This window comes from Delphinus delphis, chromosome 3 (genome assembly GCF_949987515.2).
Source record: "Delphinus delphis chromosome 3, mDelDel1.2, whole genome shotgun sequence".
Classification (NCBI taxonomy): Eukaryota; Metazoa; Chordata; class Mammalia; order Artiodactyla; family Delphinidae; genus Delphinus; species Delphinus delphis.
This window is the reverse complement of record NC_082685.1, coordinates 50,603,382-50,620,972: the sequence shown is the minus strand read 5'-3', so window position 1 is coordinate 50,620,972 and position 17,591 is coordinate 50,603,382. Positions and strand designations below refer to the sequence as shown.

Sequence of the window (17,591 nt, the reverse complement as noted above, 5' to 3'; positions counted from 1 at the left end):
CAGCTTTACTTTCTTTTGATTGTAAAATTTGAATTCTCTAAATTAAAGGTTTATCTTTGTACTATTACATTGAAAAAAAAGGAAATTACCGAAGTAAAACTTTCTCAGCCAGTTTAAAGAATACAAAATCAATTACTAACTAGCTTATGAAAGCAGAAATCTTTATAAAGGTTTAAATGTACTTTTTATACTTACATTTTGAGAAGTATCTGGTTAGTGAAGTTTTATCATTTCATGACTTTCACTGTGTATTTATTCTTATGAAGTATATCGGCAGTACGTTTTTTAAAAATGGCATTTTATCTGTGTGTAATTGAATAATAAACTGGTATATTGGAGTTTCTTTGTTCTTAAGATTCCTAACTGGTCTTTGTAACATTGAGAGAGTTGAATCAATAGCTGAATAGTAAAAATTTAAAGGTAATTACTTGCTGAGTCAAAAACCTGTGAAGGGCATTGACTTTTGGTGAAATCCTTTTTTCCCTTTAGTAGGCATTTTCAAGCTAAAGGGTGCAATCATCATTTTCATGTAGCTTTTCACTGGTAGTTTAATAAAAAATGCCCCCAAAGCTGTTTTACTGGATTATTTTGTTTACCAAAGTAGCTACCCTCTAGTTTTTGTTTATTTGATTATAGTTTATTATTATAACCAATTTTTATTAAATTGTGTTTCAAATGATTTATTTTTTGGAACAACAGATTTGAAGTTGCATATAATGGAGTTAATCCTCTTATGAAGTTGGCATTTTTCTCTCTTCCCTCTCTTTTGAATTAGCTGCTGAGCAATTTTTGTTTCAGTACATTTGGCTGAGGAAACTATTTCTCCCTTTTTAACTAAACAGCTTAGTTGGTAAGGTACTTCCATTTTTGGAGAGAAGAAAATATGGACAGTAGGACCTTGAATTGTTGCTAATGGAAATTGACATTTATGCAGTTGTTAAATAATTCTTCTCATATAAAAAGCAGCTTCAAAAAAAAAAAAAGCTTCAGTAAGCCATTTGTAGCCTGTCATGGTAATATCCACAGTGAAAGAAGTTAAATTTTATTTAAAGTTCACTTGTTTATACACCATATATTTTTTAAACTATATGATATTTATAGGCTTCATGTCTAATGTTTGAAATATTTTTAAGTTAATGTGAATTCTTATGGCTTAGAAAGATTCCTATTTGATGCAGCTTACATGTTTTATTTAACGTAAATTTTGCCTTCTAGTTATCCCATGCATCTGGGAATTTGGTGTTCATTGTGTCAGATACAAAGTTAGACAGATGAACAGAAAAGTTGTGTTACATCGCTACCTCAAGTATAGTTTGTTTATTGCCATCTAGAAATATTGGGCTTATGAGTTATTTCTCATTAATCCTAACAGTCAAGAGCCAAGTTAGGTGAGTGAAGAAATCCACAGCTGAATAGCTCATATTTTAAAAAGTTCTCTAATGCAGAAGCTCTGTTTTTTATAACCTTACAAGTGTTTTCTAGAAAGGACATCTACCTCCCTTTTAATCCTCTATTAGGAGAAATGAGGTTACAGCGAGAAGTGAGAGAGTTGGAATAGGCAGAAGGAATGATTCATTTATTTTGTGCCCACACAGAAATTCTGATTCCATTTCTGATTTCTCACTCCCTTGGTCAGGTAGGAAGGTAGCATGTTTACTTCCTATGGGGAGGAGAGGTTCTTGACCTGGTCAGAATCCTCTGTTGAAATGACTTTAGCTACCTCGGATGTCTTCCCTGGTAGCAGTACATAATAATTTAAATGAGACTGAATTTTAGAAGAGGTCCTCAAAGTGCATAAAGACAAATGCCTTGTTTATTCTTATAAAAATATTATTAAAGTAAAATTTTTCTCTTATTAAAGTAAAATTTTTAACAATTCTAACAAATTTTTCCAGTTTTAAGAATTTGGAAGAGACGTTCTAAGTATTGTATACGTTGACACTAAAAGGTTAATATTATTTAATACCTTTAGTATAATGTTACTAGCTTGGTACTTGATTTGTTAAGAACGTTAATTTCATTGACACATTCTGGTGAAGCCATACATGTTTAATGGCTAAAGAGCACAGGAAATCTGAATATAGTGTTTTTTTAAGAAATGACTAATTATGACCATAGAAATTCTATAATTTTCTTATATATAAAGGTAAAAACATTGCTCTTTTTTAAAACCAAAATATAAAAGTTTATTTTTTGTTTGTTTTTACACATTTGACAGTATAGTTTCAGATTTGTAATGAATAAAACTTGCTCTTTGTGCTCAACTGTTTCTAAATTCCCCTATTAATTTTAACAAACAGTTTTATTCATCTGCTCTTTAAAATATTCTTGCTATCTTGATGTTAAAGTATTTTTGCCATTAGTTCATAAGCCTGAATCTTATGGCAAATTCATATTCTTCATAAAAACATGACAGTTCTGAGATCAGAAGTTATAAACAACCTAAAAAAGTTATTTCTGTATTTGAATAATTTCATTGAAGGATATGATTTATTTTGAATTTGGTAGATTTTAAATGAGAGCCTATATGTGTATTGATTTTTATATTTCTCATAAAAGAGCAATTCTGATATTCTTTTTTACTAAAATTCTGCTCTAACTGCATTAAAAAAGTTATTCTCATCTTTAAGGTAAGTGAACTTTTTTTCTAGTTGTAAACATTTATATATGAGGAATTTCTTACGGCATATTGTTTTCCTCCCACCTCACACCTGTTTTGAAATACAGATAAAATCAGATTTCTTTGAACTATTATCTAATCATCACTTGGACAGTCAGTCTCGATGGAGCAAAGTAAAAGACAAAGTAGAAAGTGATCCACGTTACAAAGCAGTGGATAGTTCATCAATGAGAGAAGACCTTTTCAAACAGTACATTGAAAAAATAGCCAAGGTAACCATTGTGTTTACTCATATAGTAACCATGGAATAGTAAAATTCTTAATTGCAGTGTAAAGCCATTTGCTACTGTTTTGGGTTTAGAATTTTTCTTGTTGGTATTCCTAATACTCTCTAGTAGTTGACTTTGAAATGAGTATTTAGGTATATTGGTTAAAAACTAGGTTTGAAATTTTGTATTTGGCCAACTAGTTATTCTGTGGAGGCATATTTTGATGGAGTTAGTAAGAAGGTTAATGTAATTTCACTTTTACAGAATTTAGACTCAGAAAAAGAAAAGGAGCTTGAAAGGCAAGCCCGCATTGAGGCAAGCCTCCGAGAAAGAGAAAGAGAGGTGCAGAAGGCTCGTTCAGAACAAACAAAAGAAATAGATCGAGAGAGAGAACAGCACAAACGAGAAGAAGCTATCCAGAATTTCAAGGCTCTTCTGTCTGATATGGTATTACTCTTTTGCTTTTTTCTCTGAAGTACTGGATGTTAGAAATCTATTACATTACCTTATTAGTGGACATTTTAATATTCTTTAAATTGACTCAGAGATATAATTTAGTAAGTTACCTATGAAGTATTTTAAAATTGAGTACTTGGTATTAACACCATTAGAATAGGAAAACCCTAGTTATTTAAAATTTTCAGAGGTTTGATGTTTTGTATAAAAATTCATGGTCTTTTAGTCTCAAAGCTTTTTAAAAAATTATCCTTGATGAAGTCATCTTAAATCATCACACACTTGCATGTCATAGTAATAAAGTGTGCTGAACATGAGTTCATCTTTAGATGATTTGGGTCATCATTGTGATGATCAGTTATTGTACATGTAGATGGTATGGAATGTAGGACTGGAGGTTTACTGACTCCTGGGATTTTTTTGAAAATCCTCCTGTATTATCCAGGGTTGTTGAGGTAGGTAGGGTTTTTTGTCCCTACACCGAATGCCCCCAGACCACTCTGCTGTTCTATTTGTTTTTTCTTCTTCTCTTCGTCACTGTCTCTCCTCCTGTTTCTTTTCTTTCTTTCAAGAAAGCTCTTCTCATCACTCCTGTTGCTTCTTCTGATTTCTTCCCTTGCTTCTGCTGATCTGTTTTCAATGACTTTTTTCTGTTCTCTGGGCAATTACAGTTGTTTCTTGTTTTCTGTCTCTGCCTCTGCTTCCCCCAAATTCATCCTCTTTATTGCAATCACAGAAGTCTTTGTAAAAAGCAAATCTGATGATTTTGTCACTCTCCCTGTTACTTGAAGAAGGTAAAGGTCCTCCCTACTTCTGGAAGTTCCCTACATTTCAAATTCAGGCTCCTTAGCATAATATAAGAAACTGTTCATTCCTTGACTCCCTACCTTCATATTACCTTATCCTCTGGTTTCCTCTCTTGCCCCCTAAGCTGTAGCCTTGCTGAACTTACCTTTAATGAACCATACTTAGTTTAATGAATGCTACCATTACACATGCCAATCCCTCCACCTATAATGTTTTTATTTTTTTATTATTATTATTATTTTTTGCGGTACGCGGGCCTCTCACTGTTGTGGCCTCTCCTGTTGCGGAGCACAGGCTCTAGATGCGCAGGCTCAGCGGCCATGGCTCACGGGCCCAGCCGCTCCGTGGCATGTGGGATCTTCCTGGACCGGGGCACAAACCCGTGTCCCCTGCATCAGCAGGCGGACTCTCAACCACTGCGCCACCAGGGAAGCCCTATAATGCTTTTAAATTTCCCACCACAGTGGCAAACTTTGTCATTCTTGAGGAGCACACTCAAGTATCTCTCTGTAAGGCTGATCCTGACCCATCTGGGCAGATTTGATCTCACTGTTGCCATTTACCAAACTTGTGCTCAGCATATGCCTTTGCAGCACTTACTACATGTTAGTGCAGTTCTTTATCTTCCCTACAAAAAGTAAGCCCTTTGAAGGAAGACATAACTGTGTTATTTATTTAGTATTCCCAGTGCCAAGTTCAGTGTTCACCTGACATGGTTTTAGGTGCTTGATAAATGTTGTTAAGTCCCGATTGAGCTCAAGAAAAAATTTTTTTATCTGGTGAGCTGCTTGTGCTGTGAGATGGTATATTTCCTCTTTTATTTATATCCATTTCTACTACTAACAGAAGTTGGTAAGATGTTCAGTAGGTACCTAGGTACTTAAAGTTCTTAGGGACCACGGTTGATGGGAGATATCTTCTCTTCATCCTTGCCACCTCTAAACCCATACTACATAACTTAGGTGAGCTCTGGGAGGTGAGATTTCTGGCTTAAAGAAGTAGATGTTCAGTGACTGCTTGACTAAGATGGAGTCATCAGAAACTTCTTTTATTAAGTGTATTGTTCCTAAACCAAATACATGAGTCTTTTATTGATGAAATAATGAAAAGGTAAGTCTGTTTGGTGATAGATACCATTCTCTCTTTTTAGGTACGTTCTTCAGATGTGTCCTGGTCTGATACTCGGAGGACTCTTCGGAAAGATCACCGCTGGGAATCTGGATCCTTGTTGGAAAGAGAGGAGAAAGAGAAGCTTTTTAATGAACACATTGAAGCACTTACCAAAAAGAAGAGGGAGCACTTTAGGCAACTTTTGGATGAAACTTCTGCAGTAAGCGGCTCTTACTTTTCTACTTTAATCTAGGTGAATCTTTGTTAATAATTCCCAAAGTAAAACATTGATATGACTTTTAATGTCATTCTCTTTAGACCCATTACTGGAGTTCATGGGTTTTATGACACTTTCTTCTCTGATTTTTTTGTTTGTTTGCTTAAGTAAAATGTTGATGGTACTTTCACTGTTTAGAAGTTACTTCCTTTTGCAGTTTTTAAGTTTGTATATGCTCCCTTAGTAATTCCATATGTCCTTAGCTGTGTGTGATCATTGATGCTTCCTGATGATAGAGTTAATAGATTCCTTCTTTTGCTCCATTTTCAATTTGGTACTGTGGCCCTCTTGTTTGGCAGTTTGTACCCTCCGTTCAGGTTTTGCTCCTATTATCTGATCTCTCTTTGGTGATGGTTTCTTCAGAAGTTACGATGTTGCCCATGGAGATACAGGGTTTGCAGGTGATTGTCTTAGGTCATCTTGAAAGTATGGCCATGAACATAACTCTTGTGGCAAGCCAACAAAAAGAAATTGCATTAAAGCTGCTTCCCTGTCCCTAACTTAGTCCAGTTATGCTTGGGCATTACAAGAGATTGCAGGTCAGTGTAATGTTATGTACCATATGTGCTGCAGTTTGATCCCCTCGATAAAAGTGAGTTCTATTTATGTTTTTTATTCACTTGTCTTTCAAAGATTACCTTAACATCCACGTGGAAAGAAGTAAAAAAAATCATTAAGGAAGATCCTCGGTGCATTAAGTTCTCCTCCAGTGACAGGGTAAGAAAATTTTGTCTGAGATTTGCTTTCAGTTTATAAATATTAATTGGGTGCTTAATCAGCAGCATTAATATCTTGACTGAAATGAAGTTGATGGTTTTAAGTGAATAACTTTTAAGTGTATGAGAAATAAATCTGAATTTCAAGTTTATATTTTCTTTCTTGTACAGTATATTAATAAGACAGCACAAGAGGAACTTTAAAAATTTAATCCTTGGGGTTAAGCCTGTGTTTTGGGATCTTCTAAGAGACTAATGAAGCTATAGTTTTTATTTATTGTATAGTCAGGTCCCACTAGATAGATATTATTCAGCCTGGCAGTTGGTACCAGGCTATCAAAGTGCTTGACTCTTACAGCCACGCTAGCAAAAAAACATAACATGATCTCTAGTTCTTATATGCTCCAGAGACTTTGGAGTAGGGGAACCTCAGATGTGTGAGGTTTGTAGAAGCTGAGCTCTCTTCTGGTGCACTCTGGCTCCTGTGTAGGAGAAGAACTCACCAAGGGTCTGAAATAGTGAATGATGTCAAGGAAAGTGTAGCTTATTCCAGTCCATTTTGTCCCTCAGCCTTCATATGTTCCTTCTTCCCATCATTCTGTCCTGGTTCGTTTCTCTAGGTCTAGAGTCCAAATAGCCCATGATCTAATATTCTTCCCCCTCCTACTCCATTAGGTGGAATTTTAGATGTGTGGACCGCAAAATATACGTGGTTGGAAAAGAGTGGTAGATGGATAGCTGAGAGAACCAGTCTCAGTCTCTAACTTTTCTGATTTTTAGAATTGATAATAAGGTCTTTTTTTTTTTTTTAAAGCTCAGAGTTTATACTTTGCTATTCCCTTACAAAGCTCCCTTACTGAGCTAAACGCTCAGTTGAACTTTAAAGTTCTGAGCATTATCTTATAAATTATGCCACATTATTTTTGTGCTTGAAGATATAAATACAGTCTTTAGGAATGCACATTTAACCCTTAATTTCCTTATTTTTAAGAGTGTCTACCCCTTGAGGTTGTTATGAAGGGTAAAGGAGATATCTTATAAAACCCTCAGCACAGTGTAGCACATAGCAAGCCCTGAAGTTTTAGCTACTACTAATATATTATATGGTTTCTCATTCTTGCTTTTTCCCTTAAAAATGTACACTGCAGATTTTCCTTTTTAATGAATGTTACATGGATAGAACATACCTTATTTCCTTTCTCTTCTGAATTATTTTATGTCGTGACTTACAGGTTACTTGTTTAATAAATAATTGATACTAATTTTGGAATTAGTAGAATTTTCCCCCCTAATCTCATTGTCTTTTTGCAGAAAAAACAAAGAGAATTTGAAGAATACATCAGAGACAAATACATCACAGCCAAAGCTGACTTCAGGACGCTTTTGAAAGAGACCAAATTTATAACATATAGGTGTGTGCAATGAAATGTTTCATATCAGCAGTCATTGTCTTTACTAGTCCTTACTCTGATGGCCAAAGCATACTTTGCATTCACACACATGTTGACATTATTAATTTTTAGGAATAAGAAGAAGGCAACTTTATCAAAGACTGAATACAGCCCATATCTACCCTTACCTTTTTTCTTTCTTTTTTCTCTTTTTTTTTTCAAAGAAAGGGCCCAGATGTTAATTCTTATTTTGTGTTACCCACCCATCCAGTTTTTAAACATACTTTTGTTTTCACTTCACTGCTTTTTTAGAAGTATTTCCAAATATATAAGAATTGTATTTCATGAAGAGACTTAAAAAAAAAAAATCTTTCACTATCAATTATCTTTGCCTCCTCTGAAGACTATTCAGTGTTCATTCTAAAGCTTGAAATCATCTTATTTGAGCTCAGCAAAAACATTTTTTCTCAGAGGAAAGCAGTTTGCTGGATACTTTTAAATTAAAACTTTAAATTATAAAATCAGAGCTTTAAAACAAATTTTCTCTGTAACATACCCAGTAGTTCCCCACCCCCAGCAAGTTGTCATCGGGAGAACAATTTTACATTGCTTAGCAATCAGTATGCAGGAAACCATTTTTGTTTCATGCTCCAGCTTTTCTTCTTTTAAGAGAAAAATTTGAAATATCTTAATGAAGGGTATGTGCACGGGAGGATAGATAGTGCTGAGGGTGTGGTTTTTAGGTATTTTGTGATTGGATTTTTTGGTCAGGATCCTTAATGTTTTGCATCAGCTTGGGCTTTTAAATTAGATGTGAAGTAAGACTTCTTTCTACATTTTTATAGTTAATTTAGTGAAAGATGTGAAAGTGAAAGCTTGTGAAAGATGCTGGGATTGGCAGCCCCGCAGACTGAAGTCCTCTGTTCATCCACAGAACAGGTACAGCACGGGCAAGATTTACCCACCCACCCTCAGCCCTGATCTGGAGGGACCACCAGTAGGGGTGGGAGGGTAATTCAGCTTCTGAGGCCCTTTCACTCCTTGGAGTCTTTGCTGAGGCGACTTACAAAGGTGACCACTGCAGTGAATTTTTCTTAAAAAAAAAAAAAAAAAAAAAATGGAAACACAATTAGGAACTAGATGGACATTTCCAGCTCATTTCTGAAAGACCTATGAACAGCAGTCAGTAATTCTTGGACTTCTTTTCTTATTTCAGATCCAAAAAGCTAATCCAGGAATCTGATCAGCACCTGAAAGATGTAGAAAAAATTTTGCAGAATGACAAACGGTATCTAGTACTAGACTGTGTGCCAGAGGAGAGGCGCAAACTGATTGTGGCATATGTGGATGACCTGGATCGCCGGGGTCCACCCCCACCTCCCACAGCATCAGAGCCCACAAGACGATCAACAAAATAATTCTGAATACTCTTCCACAGGGGTGTCTGTTAATTCAAAACGCTTGCATGAGCCAATTTTCAGGTTTTTACATGTATGTGCATTAGTCAAACTATTGCAAAACCATCTGATGAACAGAAGGAGAAGCATCCATGAACAGTTTCTGAACAGAGAACACTTTGGAAATATTTATGCTTTTCTTTGTGTGGCATGACTGACTTGCATACTCAAATATAGGCTGTCTCTAGTAAATCTAAAATCTTGAAGCTAAAAAATTATCCTTTTATGAGGTGTGGAAGTCAGTGACTTTTGGTGACGTTCTTTCTAGCAGTGTTATAATACATGCAAGACGTAAGAGCATTTGTGGTTTGAACTTGCAAGATGCAGATACCACAGACTCCAAAAAAACCTAAGTTGGGGTTTGTTTTGTTTTGATTTTGTTTTTTAAAGCGGGTAAAAGACAAAACACTGAAAATTGAATTCTTATCTTCCAGAGGCTAAGATTATTATAATGGACATACTTTTACCTTTGTCTCTAAAGAACACTTTAGTTTTATTTGTTCACTTATGTGCTTTGATTATCCCCTTTGAATTATAGGCCAAGTCTTGTTGTTTAGCCTAAGAGAAGATTTATTTAGTAATTTCTTCTCAGGTATGGAACCACGGTCATAACTAACATGTTGACCAGACTAGGACTGCTGGTTAAAAACATTTTATTCACCATTAAGTGATCTTTATCAATATTCTGGATTAGACAACAAATTACCTTTCTTGGGTGTTCCCTGTAAACTGTACTCCTATTTGAATGTTAAATTTTTGTTTCTAAAGTTTAATTTTAAGATGTTTGAATGTTCAGTTTATGTATTTGAACTACAATAAACCAACCCTTTTTATATACATGGATTGTATATGATTATTGTTATATAATTTATAAATACTTTTAAACCTGTTCTTAAAAGCAGCAGCAAATGTAATTTGGCACAAAGAAAGTTTAAATTTTGAAAATCTCATCATTTTAAAAGGCTTGAATATAATAAATTGCCTGCATCATAAAAGGGAAGGAGTTTGAAGAACCATTTTGGTGCTCAGTCTCTTAGCAGTATCTTATTGCTTCATAGCAAGAAGATGCTGATTTTTGTCTGTTTTCTTGTTTTTGTCTTTTATATTAACATATTGATGATGAATGCCTTTTTGGACTCCTTTCAGTGTGTCATGCACATCATACCGTGAAACTTACCTTTGATTCCCAAGTGCTCTTTCTAGCTTTACCTCCCCAGTTTAAAAAGATCCCTCTATTTCATTCCTTCATAGATTCCTAGTTTGAGTTACCACATAAATAAAATGTTTAAGAAAAATATGTTAACAGGATAAATTGTTTTCCCTGTTACCTCACACCTGCTATGATTGCAACAAAACCTAAAAAAAGCGACGATATTTATATTTGTTGTATGCGTACGGACCCAGACATGCATCACACACATACAAAAATACAGTCATATCTCTGTGACTTAGTGCTTAGCTTAAATATATGATGAAGCACCACAGAGATGATGTGAGTTCTATATGTAGAAACCTGGAGTGGGTTATCTGACTGAAGTCTAACCTATAAAATTGGTAATTAACAGGATTTTTTTTTAATAAATCCATTGAGTGATTTTGAAGCTTGTCAGAAGTGAAACAAAATGCGTGCCCAAAGGAACACAACTATTATAGAATAGGACTGTCCTACAAAGGTGAAGTTTCTAGAATGCTTTATTTTGTTATTCTGAATTCCACATATATTGTTTGCATACTCACTATGTTCCATTTCTCACCATAGAAAAGTGTGAAGAAAATGGTTTGGTGATACCTATTTTAATTTCCTACTTTTGCTGTAAAGTATTTGGGATTAATGTTTCACGTAAGGTGTAAATCAAACTTTTCTATGCAGATTTCTTAAAGGGAGTGAGGACTTTGTATATTAGGTTCTTTTTTTTTTACTTGAAGTATAGTTGATTTACAGTGTCATGTTAGTTTCAGGTAACAGCAGAGTGATTCAGTTATACATATGTATATACTTTTTCAGGTTCTTTTCCCTTATTTAACCTTATAAGATATTGAGTATAGTTTCCTGTGCTATACAGTAGGCCCTTGTTGTTTATCTGTTTTATATACAGTAGTGTGTGTATATTAATCCCAAACTCCTAATTTATCCCCCCTACCCCCCATTAGGTTCTTAATGACAGGGTCATTGTAATTACATTGTGTTTCAATATCTTCATTTTGATCTGGAGCTTATCAGCAAGCTCTTTAAAAATACATGGTTTGTTGGCGTGCTGATACCTGTGCAAGTGTTAAGGTCTGACCTCCCTGTAAAGCCCCCTTGTGCAATGATGATTTCGAAAGCAGCATTCAAAACAAAGACAGCTTTAAGTCTCCAAAACTATCTGAAGTAAAACATAATTGTTTTTATTTGTTTACAAGTTAAAATGTCACACAGTGAAAGCTTACATCGTGCATTTACTATAGATAATGAACATAGAAATCTTTAATTCAAATAGTTCATCACAGTTTTAAAGGTAATCCAATTACATAACTATTGTCTCACAAGACAGTATTTTAGGTACTTGGATTAACTGTATGTGCTCTTGTGAGCCTTAAAATGAAATATGTTATGAACCAAGGCAAAAAGCCTTACCTTCTGTGTTAAAAAAGCAAATCATGACCATTTATAAAGAATAAACCAAAAAACCCACAGACTGTACATTAAAAAAAATTCCATCCACAGCATATTTTTATATTTTCTCCACTGCTTGCCCTAAATGCAGTTTTTTTGTTTTTTTTCAGAGAGAACCCCTCAGTGAAAATATCCCAGAATTCCATTAGAGTAACCAAGAATCATGGATAAATGTCTTTATTATATTTAATAGGGGAAGAAATGTTATCATCATCATTGCTTTATTGGGTATGCTTTACCATGCTGTAAATGGAACAGTTATTGCTTGTTATTCAAATTATACTGGTAATACGTTTTGGAACACAGAATTTAATTTTATTGCTTTTTCTGCATTGCCTTGTTTTCTATTACCCAGATTCTCTGTCTTGTGTCCATTGAATTTTCTCTTTTCCATGCTAACTCTCTCTTTCTCTCTTCCTCCCTCCCTTTCTTCCTCTCTCTCTTTTCCCCCACTCCCTACCCCCACCCCACCTTGGGTTACTCTTGATAGTCTTTGTAACTTAAAAACCCGGAGGTATTTTAAAAGTTGGGCACAGTTCATGTTCAGTGTTAGGGCTATGTTTAATGCTCATTTAACAAAAAAGATGATCATCTTTATATTTGAGGGTTACATTCACCAATTAATACCTTTATCATTAACCATAATGGTATGGTTAACCATAACATAGCTTATAGTTTATCTTGAGAGAAAGAAGATTTTGGGAGAAACATTGATTTCAGCTTGTAGAAGATTGTCTCCTGCTACTCTTTGGAAGAGGAGTTAATTGGGAAGAGAATTAAGGGTGGTTATTAAGTTCTTTCTCAAAATCAGAATATAGAATATCATGATAGGCTGCTAAAATCCCCAGACTTAGAAACTGAAGACTCACAGAGGTGCTTTAAAAAGATCAGTGAAGCAGATTTTAGTATAAGGCAAAGTCTGAATTTACTTAAACTTAGCCAGAATAAGCCATGGTTTGAAATTAGCCCAGAATTGGAATAAGGTGATGTTCCTTATTCTTCAACCTTCAGTCATGGAAATTCTGTATGGATTTTCATCAAGTAAATGAACATTTCTTAAGCAAATGAAGATAACTCATTAAAATTTATGTGTTAAAAATCTCAAGTAGAAGTAGATTTTGAGCTCTGGTTATGTGCAGTAAGGTTTGATAGGTGAAGTTAGAGTTAGCAGGTTCAGGAAGAAACTAAACGTAAAGAGATTGAACCTTTGACAGATAAGCTCCACTCCAGCCAGTACATGGCTGGTCCTAAGGACTACCCATTAAAACAGCGATTGTGGACAAGTGACAAAACAGCTGGCCTTTCTAATCACTTGTGACAGAAGCATCTTCAAACAACACAGTTAGTTCTTTGGATAACCAGGTTATAACATAGTTATTCTAATACGGTGTCCTACTTACCAAATTGCACATTTTGGAAATGCAGACTGCGAAGCATTTTTGTAATTCCTAATGGTAATTTTGTTATGTTATGGCAAAGTCAACAATACTGATTAGCAGCATTACAAATAAATAACAGTATCGCAATTTGTTTTGCTTTGAAACTATTTATCACCATCTCCTGTCCCTTGATCTTTGTGTTCCCAGGGGATAGGGTCATTGTCCTGTACACAAGGGACTGTGTCTCTCTCATGCCAAAACTGCTCTACATCAGGGAGAATGGGAATCTCTGCCTTCTCAACCTTCTCTTTGCTGGATGAGGGAGAGCCAGTTTTCTCTCTCTCTGGGATGGATGATGGGGATTCTGGAGATGGAACATTGTCACGAAGGACCTGTGAGTTACCAGCGGGTGTTTCCTGAGACTCTGAAGCAGTTGGATGTTTTTTTGTTATCATCCATTTCCATAAGCCTTTTAAGCCTTCTTTGAACTCCTCTGACATCACTAGAAAAATGAGAGGATTTGCTGAAGAGATGGAAAACATTAGGACTTGAGACAGGGCTATAAAACCTTGCGGTGGGGCCGGGCCTCCGGCCTTCAGATGCCACATCCACAGCCACGCTATCCATTCAGGGAGCCACAGAATAGCGGAGGTGATGGCAATGCTCAGCAACATCACTGTGAGTTGCTTTGAGTGCATCTGGCTTCGAAGATTTTGAGTCTTAGTTCCTCGTTTCTGACATTGGCCATAAGCTCTCCAGAAATAAAAGCCGGCAAAGAGTAACGGAAAGCAAAATACCAGGAGAGGGTAGAGCTTACCAAACGTTGACATGAACTCTTCGGCCATAGCGGGTACATCCATGAGGCACATTTCCACACCTGCGTGATGCCTGGTGGTGCTAAAGAACCATTCTGGCAGGGGTAGCAGGCTAGCCACAGCCCAGATGGCTGCCAGCACTGACCAGATGGTGCAGTTGTGGATATTTTCTTGCTTGGCTGGGTCACAAGCATACATGAAGCATACTTTGGCCACTGCAACGATTGTCAGGCTCTTGGCTGCCATGCATGTGTGGATGAACCAGTCAGAGGACTTGCAGACAAACCAGCCTAGATCCCAAACACCTTTGGAGTATGCTGTAGCTCGGACAGGTGCAGAAAACATCAGGAGAGAGAGATCAGCCAGGCTGAGATTCAGAATCAGGGAGTGGATCATGGATGGCTTTCCTTTCCAAGCACTGTGGAGGAGGATGCCAATCACACACAGATTCCCCACGAAGCCCACCAGGCAGACAGCCACCAAGAGAGCTGGGACTATGGTCCTCCAGTCCTTGGAGTCAGAGGGCAGGTACCCACCGGCAAAGTGGAGGTGAGCAAAGGACCCGTTCATGGTGCTGGAGTTGGAGTCTGCCAAGGCAGCTGTCAGCATACCCCTTTCCATCCAGCTTCTACTTGCAGAAGTTAGCTTCTATTTGCCTTTCTGCCTTGGCTCTTTTGTGTAGGAAGTAAATACGTCATCGTCAGTGTCAACTGACACCTCTGGACCCTCCTCTTGCTTATTTCCTGAGAGCAGACTGTGGAAGAAGTTTGACTCTTCTCTGCTCGTTGCTGCGTGTGCTATTTCTTGCCTGCACTGAGTGACAAGCAGCAGGAGAGCATGGTTGCTGCTCATTAGCAAGTCTAATATCAGATTGTCAGCTCTTTGGAGTAAAAAAACTCCCCAATATACCCATCAATGATAAATGCGGAGAACATACATGTAAGTGAGTTATGTTCCTGGGGGGTCACTAGAGCCAGTTAAGGCAATTATTTTCAACTAGCTGTTTCTAAAGCTAGACCTCCGTCTGTAATACAGCAAACACCACATCTGAATAAGCAAGTCCTTTACACTTAGGGACGTATTAGAATCACCTGCGTGGCTTGATCCAGCGGGCCTGGGGAAGGGCCCTAAAATGTGCATTTCTAACAAGTTCCCAGGGGATGATGATGATGCGGGTTGGGGGAACCACATTTTTAAAGGAAGAACCAACACTGCTTTTCCCCCTCCCTTCTGCAGGGATGAGCTTCCTCTTCTTTTACCAAACCCTCACCACCACTTCAGCCCCATCAACGGCTGGCTGAGGTCAAACACACAGAGCTAGATAATGAAAAAAAGCTACTGGTGAGAAGTCCTATTAAAAAAATCTAATTATGGATTACTCTAAGTTTAGTCTATTGCGAATTTCTTAGAGGTATTTCGGAGCACTGCATTAGAACAAGTTTACATACTAATAAGACTCTTAAACAAGTGATGGTGATTAAAGCAACCAAATGATGAATTAGGCTTCTTTTCAGAGAGAATTCCTAAAGGATTTACTGACAAGTGAAATAAAAAGAAAATAATTTCTATGCAGAAGACATTTACGAGATTTTAAAGAAAATGACATTTTAAAGTTGGGAAAAGAAAATCTTCTTGGATAAAATGATTCTAGAACCAGTCTTGAAATTTTATAATGGGCAGTGGAAGGATACTCTGGAGGAGGTCAGAGGAGCTGGAATTGTTCAGGCAAAAGGGTTTGTGGAATTGAAAGGATTTTGTGTCCTACTCTGTGCTGAATCAGAAATGCTTAGTGTCATATAATGGAAAGTGTGCTGAGCTCAGAGTCTGACGACTGAGCTCTGGTTCTAACTGCTTTCACCAGTTTTTCTCTGGAAACTAAGGATTACATTTAAAATCTCCCCAAAGACCCGGAACTCAACAAATAAGTATTGACTCAATAAAAACGTAGTGAATATTAGGAAAGCTGTCCGTGGTGCTGGGTTACCTTTTCTGTTTTCTTTCCCTTTCCCTGTAGGAAGTAGCTGTATCTATGGAACAGTAAACGGGGGTAATGTCTTGTCCCAGCAATTCGTGGTAACCCCCAGTTACTGCTGTGGACAATGAAATATCCTTAAGCTTCAATAGAACCACTTTTGAGGGTGAAGAGGCCCACACCATCTTCTAGGAAGGCAAACGGTGGTGGGGGGGCAGTATGCAGAGAAACACGTTGAGTACTACTTAGAGCAAATGAATGTTTTGTGAATTATAGGCTACAGCAGAGCCAGTCCTACCTGATGTATGTAGAAGAGATGAGTTCAGGACCAGAAAACAAATACTACTTTACATTAGGGCTTATAAACTTGGCATGCTCAAGGCTCCTGAAGATACAGAAGACAAAAAGCTAAATGATTCAAGGAGGTTTTAACAGCATGAAAGTTTGATTCTAACTTTTTGTTTTGAAATAATTGCAAACTTATAGGAAAAAAAAAAGCAAGAATAGTACAAAGAATTATCCTATACACTTCATTCTGATTTTCTAATTATTAACAGTTTGTGTGCACACTGTACACACACACACACACTTACTTGCATATATATACACACATAAACATATGTATTGTTTTCTGAACCATTTGAGAATTGGAAATGAATTTTTGAGTTTTCTTCCTGGATTATCATTAGATATAAAAATCAAAATGAGACTATGTGCTTGTAGCAAAAAGGAATTCTCTCCTTTGGCAACCCTCATTAACCAATCCAAGTTTCTGTTTGTCTTTTGATATATCAGCACTTGTGCATCTAGGTATTTGACAAATGTAATATGTAGCTTGTATCTGCTCTTTGTTTTAACATCGTTTCCATTTAAAGGATAAGTGTAACTTAGCCAACCTAAAAGAAGAATTACATCATATGAATTTTTGTTATTTACATTATGAATTCAAGTTATTTTGATCTTTCTTGATAGCATATTCATTTAAAATACAGGATTAAATTATATGCGTGGTGGACATTTGTTAGGTTTCCTTATTTTTTTTTATTTTGGGGAGTTGCCTCTTTCTTATTTGATAGAAGGGATCCTGGGGAAAAATGATACAGGTGAGGTGGATGGAGAAGTACAATACAGAAAAAAGACTGAGAGTGTTTGGGATGAAAACTGGAAACAGCCCCTTACCCTCACCCCAAAATGCTGGAAAGAACTCAACTATCCACCAGTTGGTGAATGGATAAAGAAATGGATGTATTCATACAATGGACTACTATTTAGCAATATAAAGGAATAAATACTACAACATGGAGGAACCTCACAAATACTATGCCAGTGGAAAGAAGCCAGACACAAAGATGACATATTGTGAGATTCCATTTATATGAAATGCCCAGAAAAGGCAAATCTATAGAGATGGAAAGTAGAATAGTGGTTCCCTGGAGCTAGGGGTGGGAAATGGGAGTGACTGCAAATGGGCACAAAGGACCTTTTTTGGGGTGAGGAAAATGTTCTCAATTGGGATCGTGGGGATGGTTATAGAACTCTGTAAATGTACTGAAAACCTTGAATGGTACACTGAAAACGAATGATTTTTATGGTATGTAAATCATACCTCAATAAAACTGTTGGTTTTTTTTTTAAGTTATTTGGGATGGAGAAAAGGTAAAGAGCA

At 36.5% G+C, this 17,591-nt stretch overlaps 2 protein-coding genes across 9 annotated transcripts in view; one reads left to right on the top strand and one right to left on the bottom strand.

Annotated features, from left to right (window-relative positions):
- The window catches only part of TCERG1 (transcription elongation regulator 1), a 60,405-nt gene extending 50,220 nt beyond the window's left edge, over positions 1-10,185 (top strand). For 4 of the 8 annotated variants that reach the window (XM_060008600.1, XM_060008599.1, XM_060008595.1 and 1 more), the window contains 6 exons: positions 2,728-2,892; positions 3,154-3,336; positions 5,303-5,482; positions 6,173-6,256; positions 7,567-7,667; positions 8,863-10,185. In XM_060008600.1, the coding sequence (XP_059864583.1) occupies positions 2,728-2,892; positions 3,154-3,336; positions 5,303-5,482; positions 6,173-6,256; positions 7,567-7,667; positions 8,863-9,064 (915 nt within the window). In that variant the 3' untranslated portion in view covers positions 9,065-10,185. Of the gene's footprint in view, positions 1-2,727; positions 2,893-3,153; positions 3,337-5,302; positions 5,516-6,172; positions 6,257-7,566; positions 7,668-8,491; positions 8,586-8,862 lie in introns of those variants that run through there. The other 4 variants (XM_060008597.1, XM_060008596.1, XR_009518947.1 and 1 more) reach the window with 3 other exon arrangements.
- A 3,117-nt stretch (positions 10,186-13,302) lies between these two features.
- GPR151 (G protein-coupled receptor 151) lies at positions 13,303-14,574 on the bottom strand. Its single transcript, XM_060006866.1, has one exon. It carries the CDS (start codon positions 14,572-14,574, stop codon positions 13,303-13,305), a length of 1,272 nt encoding a protein of 423 aa, XP_059862849.1.
- Between the last annotated feature and the right edge of the window lie 3,017 nt (positions 14,575-17,591).

Bases quoted from the DNA above. Each gene is read 5' to 3' on its own strand.
- GPR151 (XM_060006866.1), bottom strand. From the start codon at position 14,574: ATGGAAAGGGGTATGCTGACAGCTGCCTTGGCAGACTCCAACTCCAGC.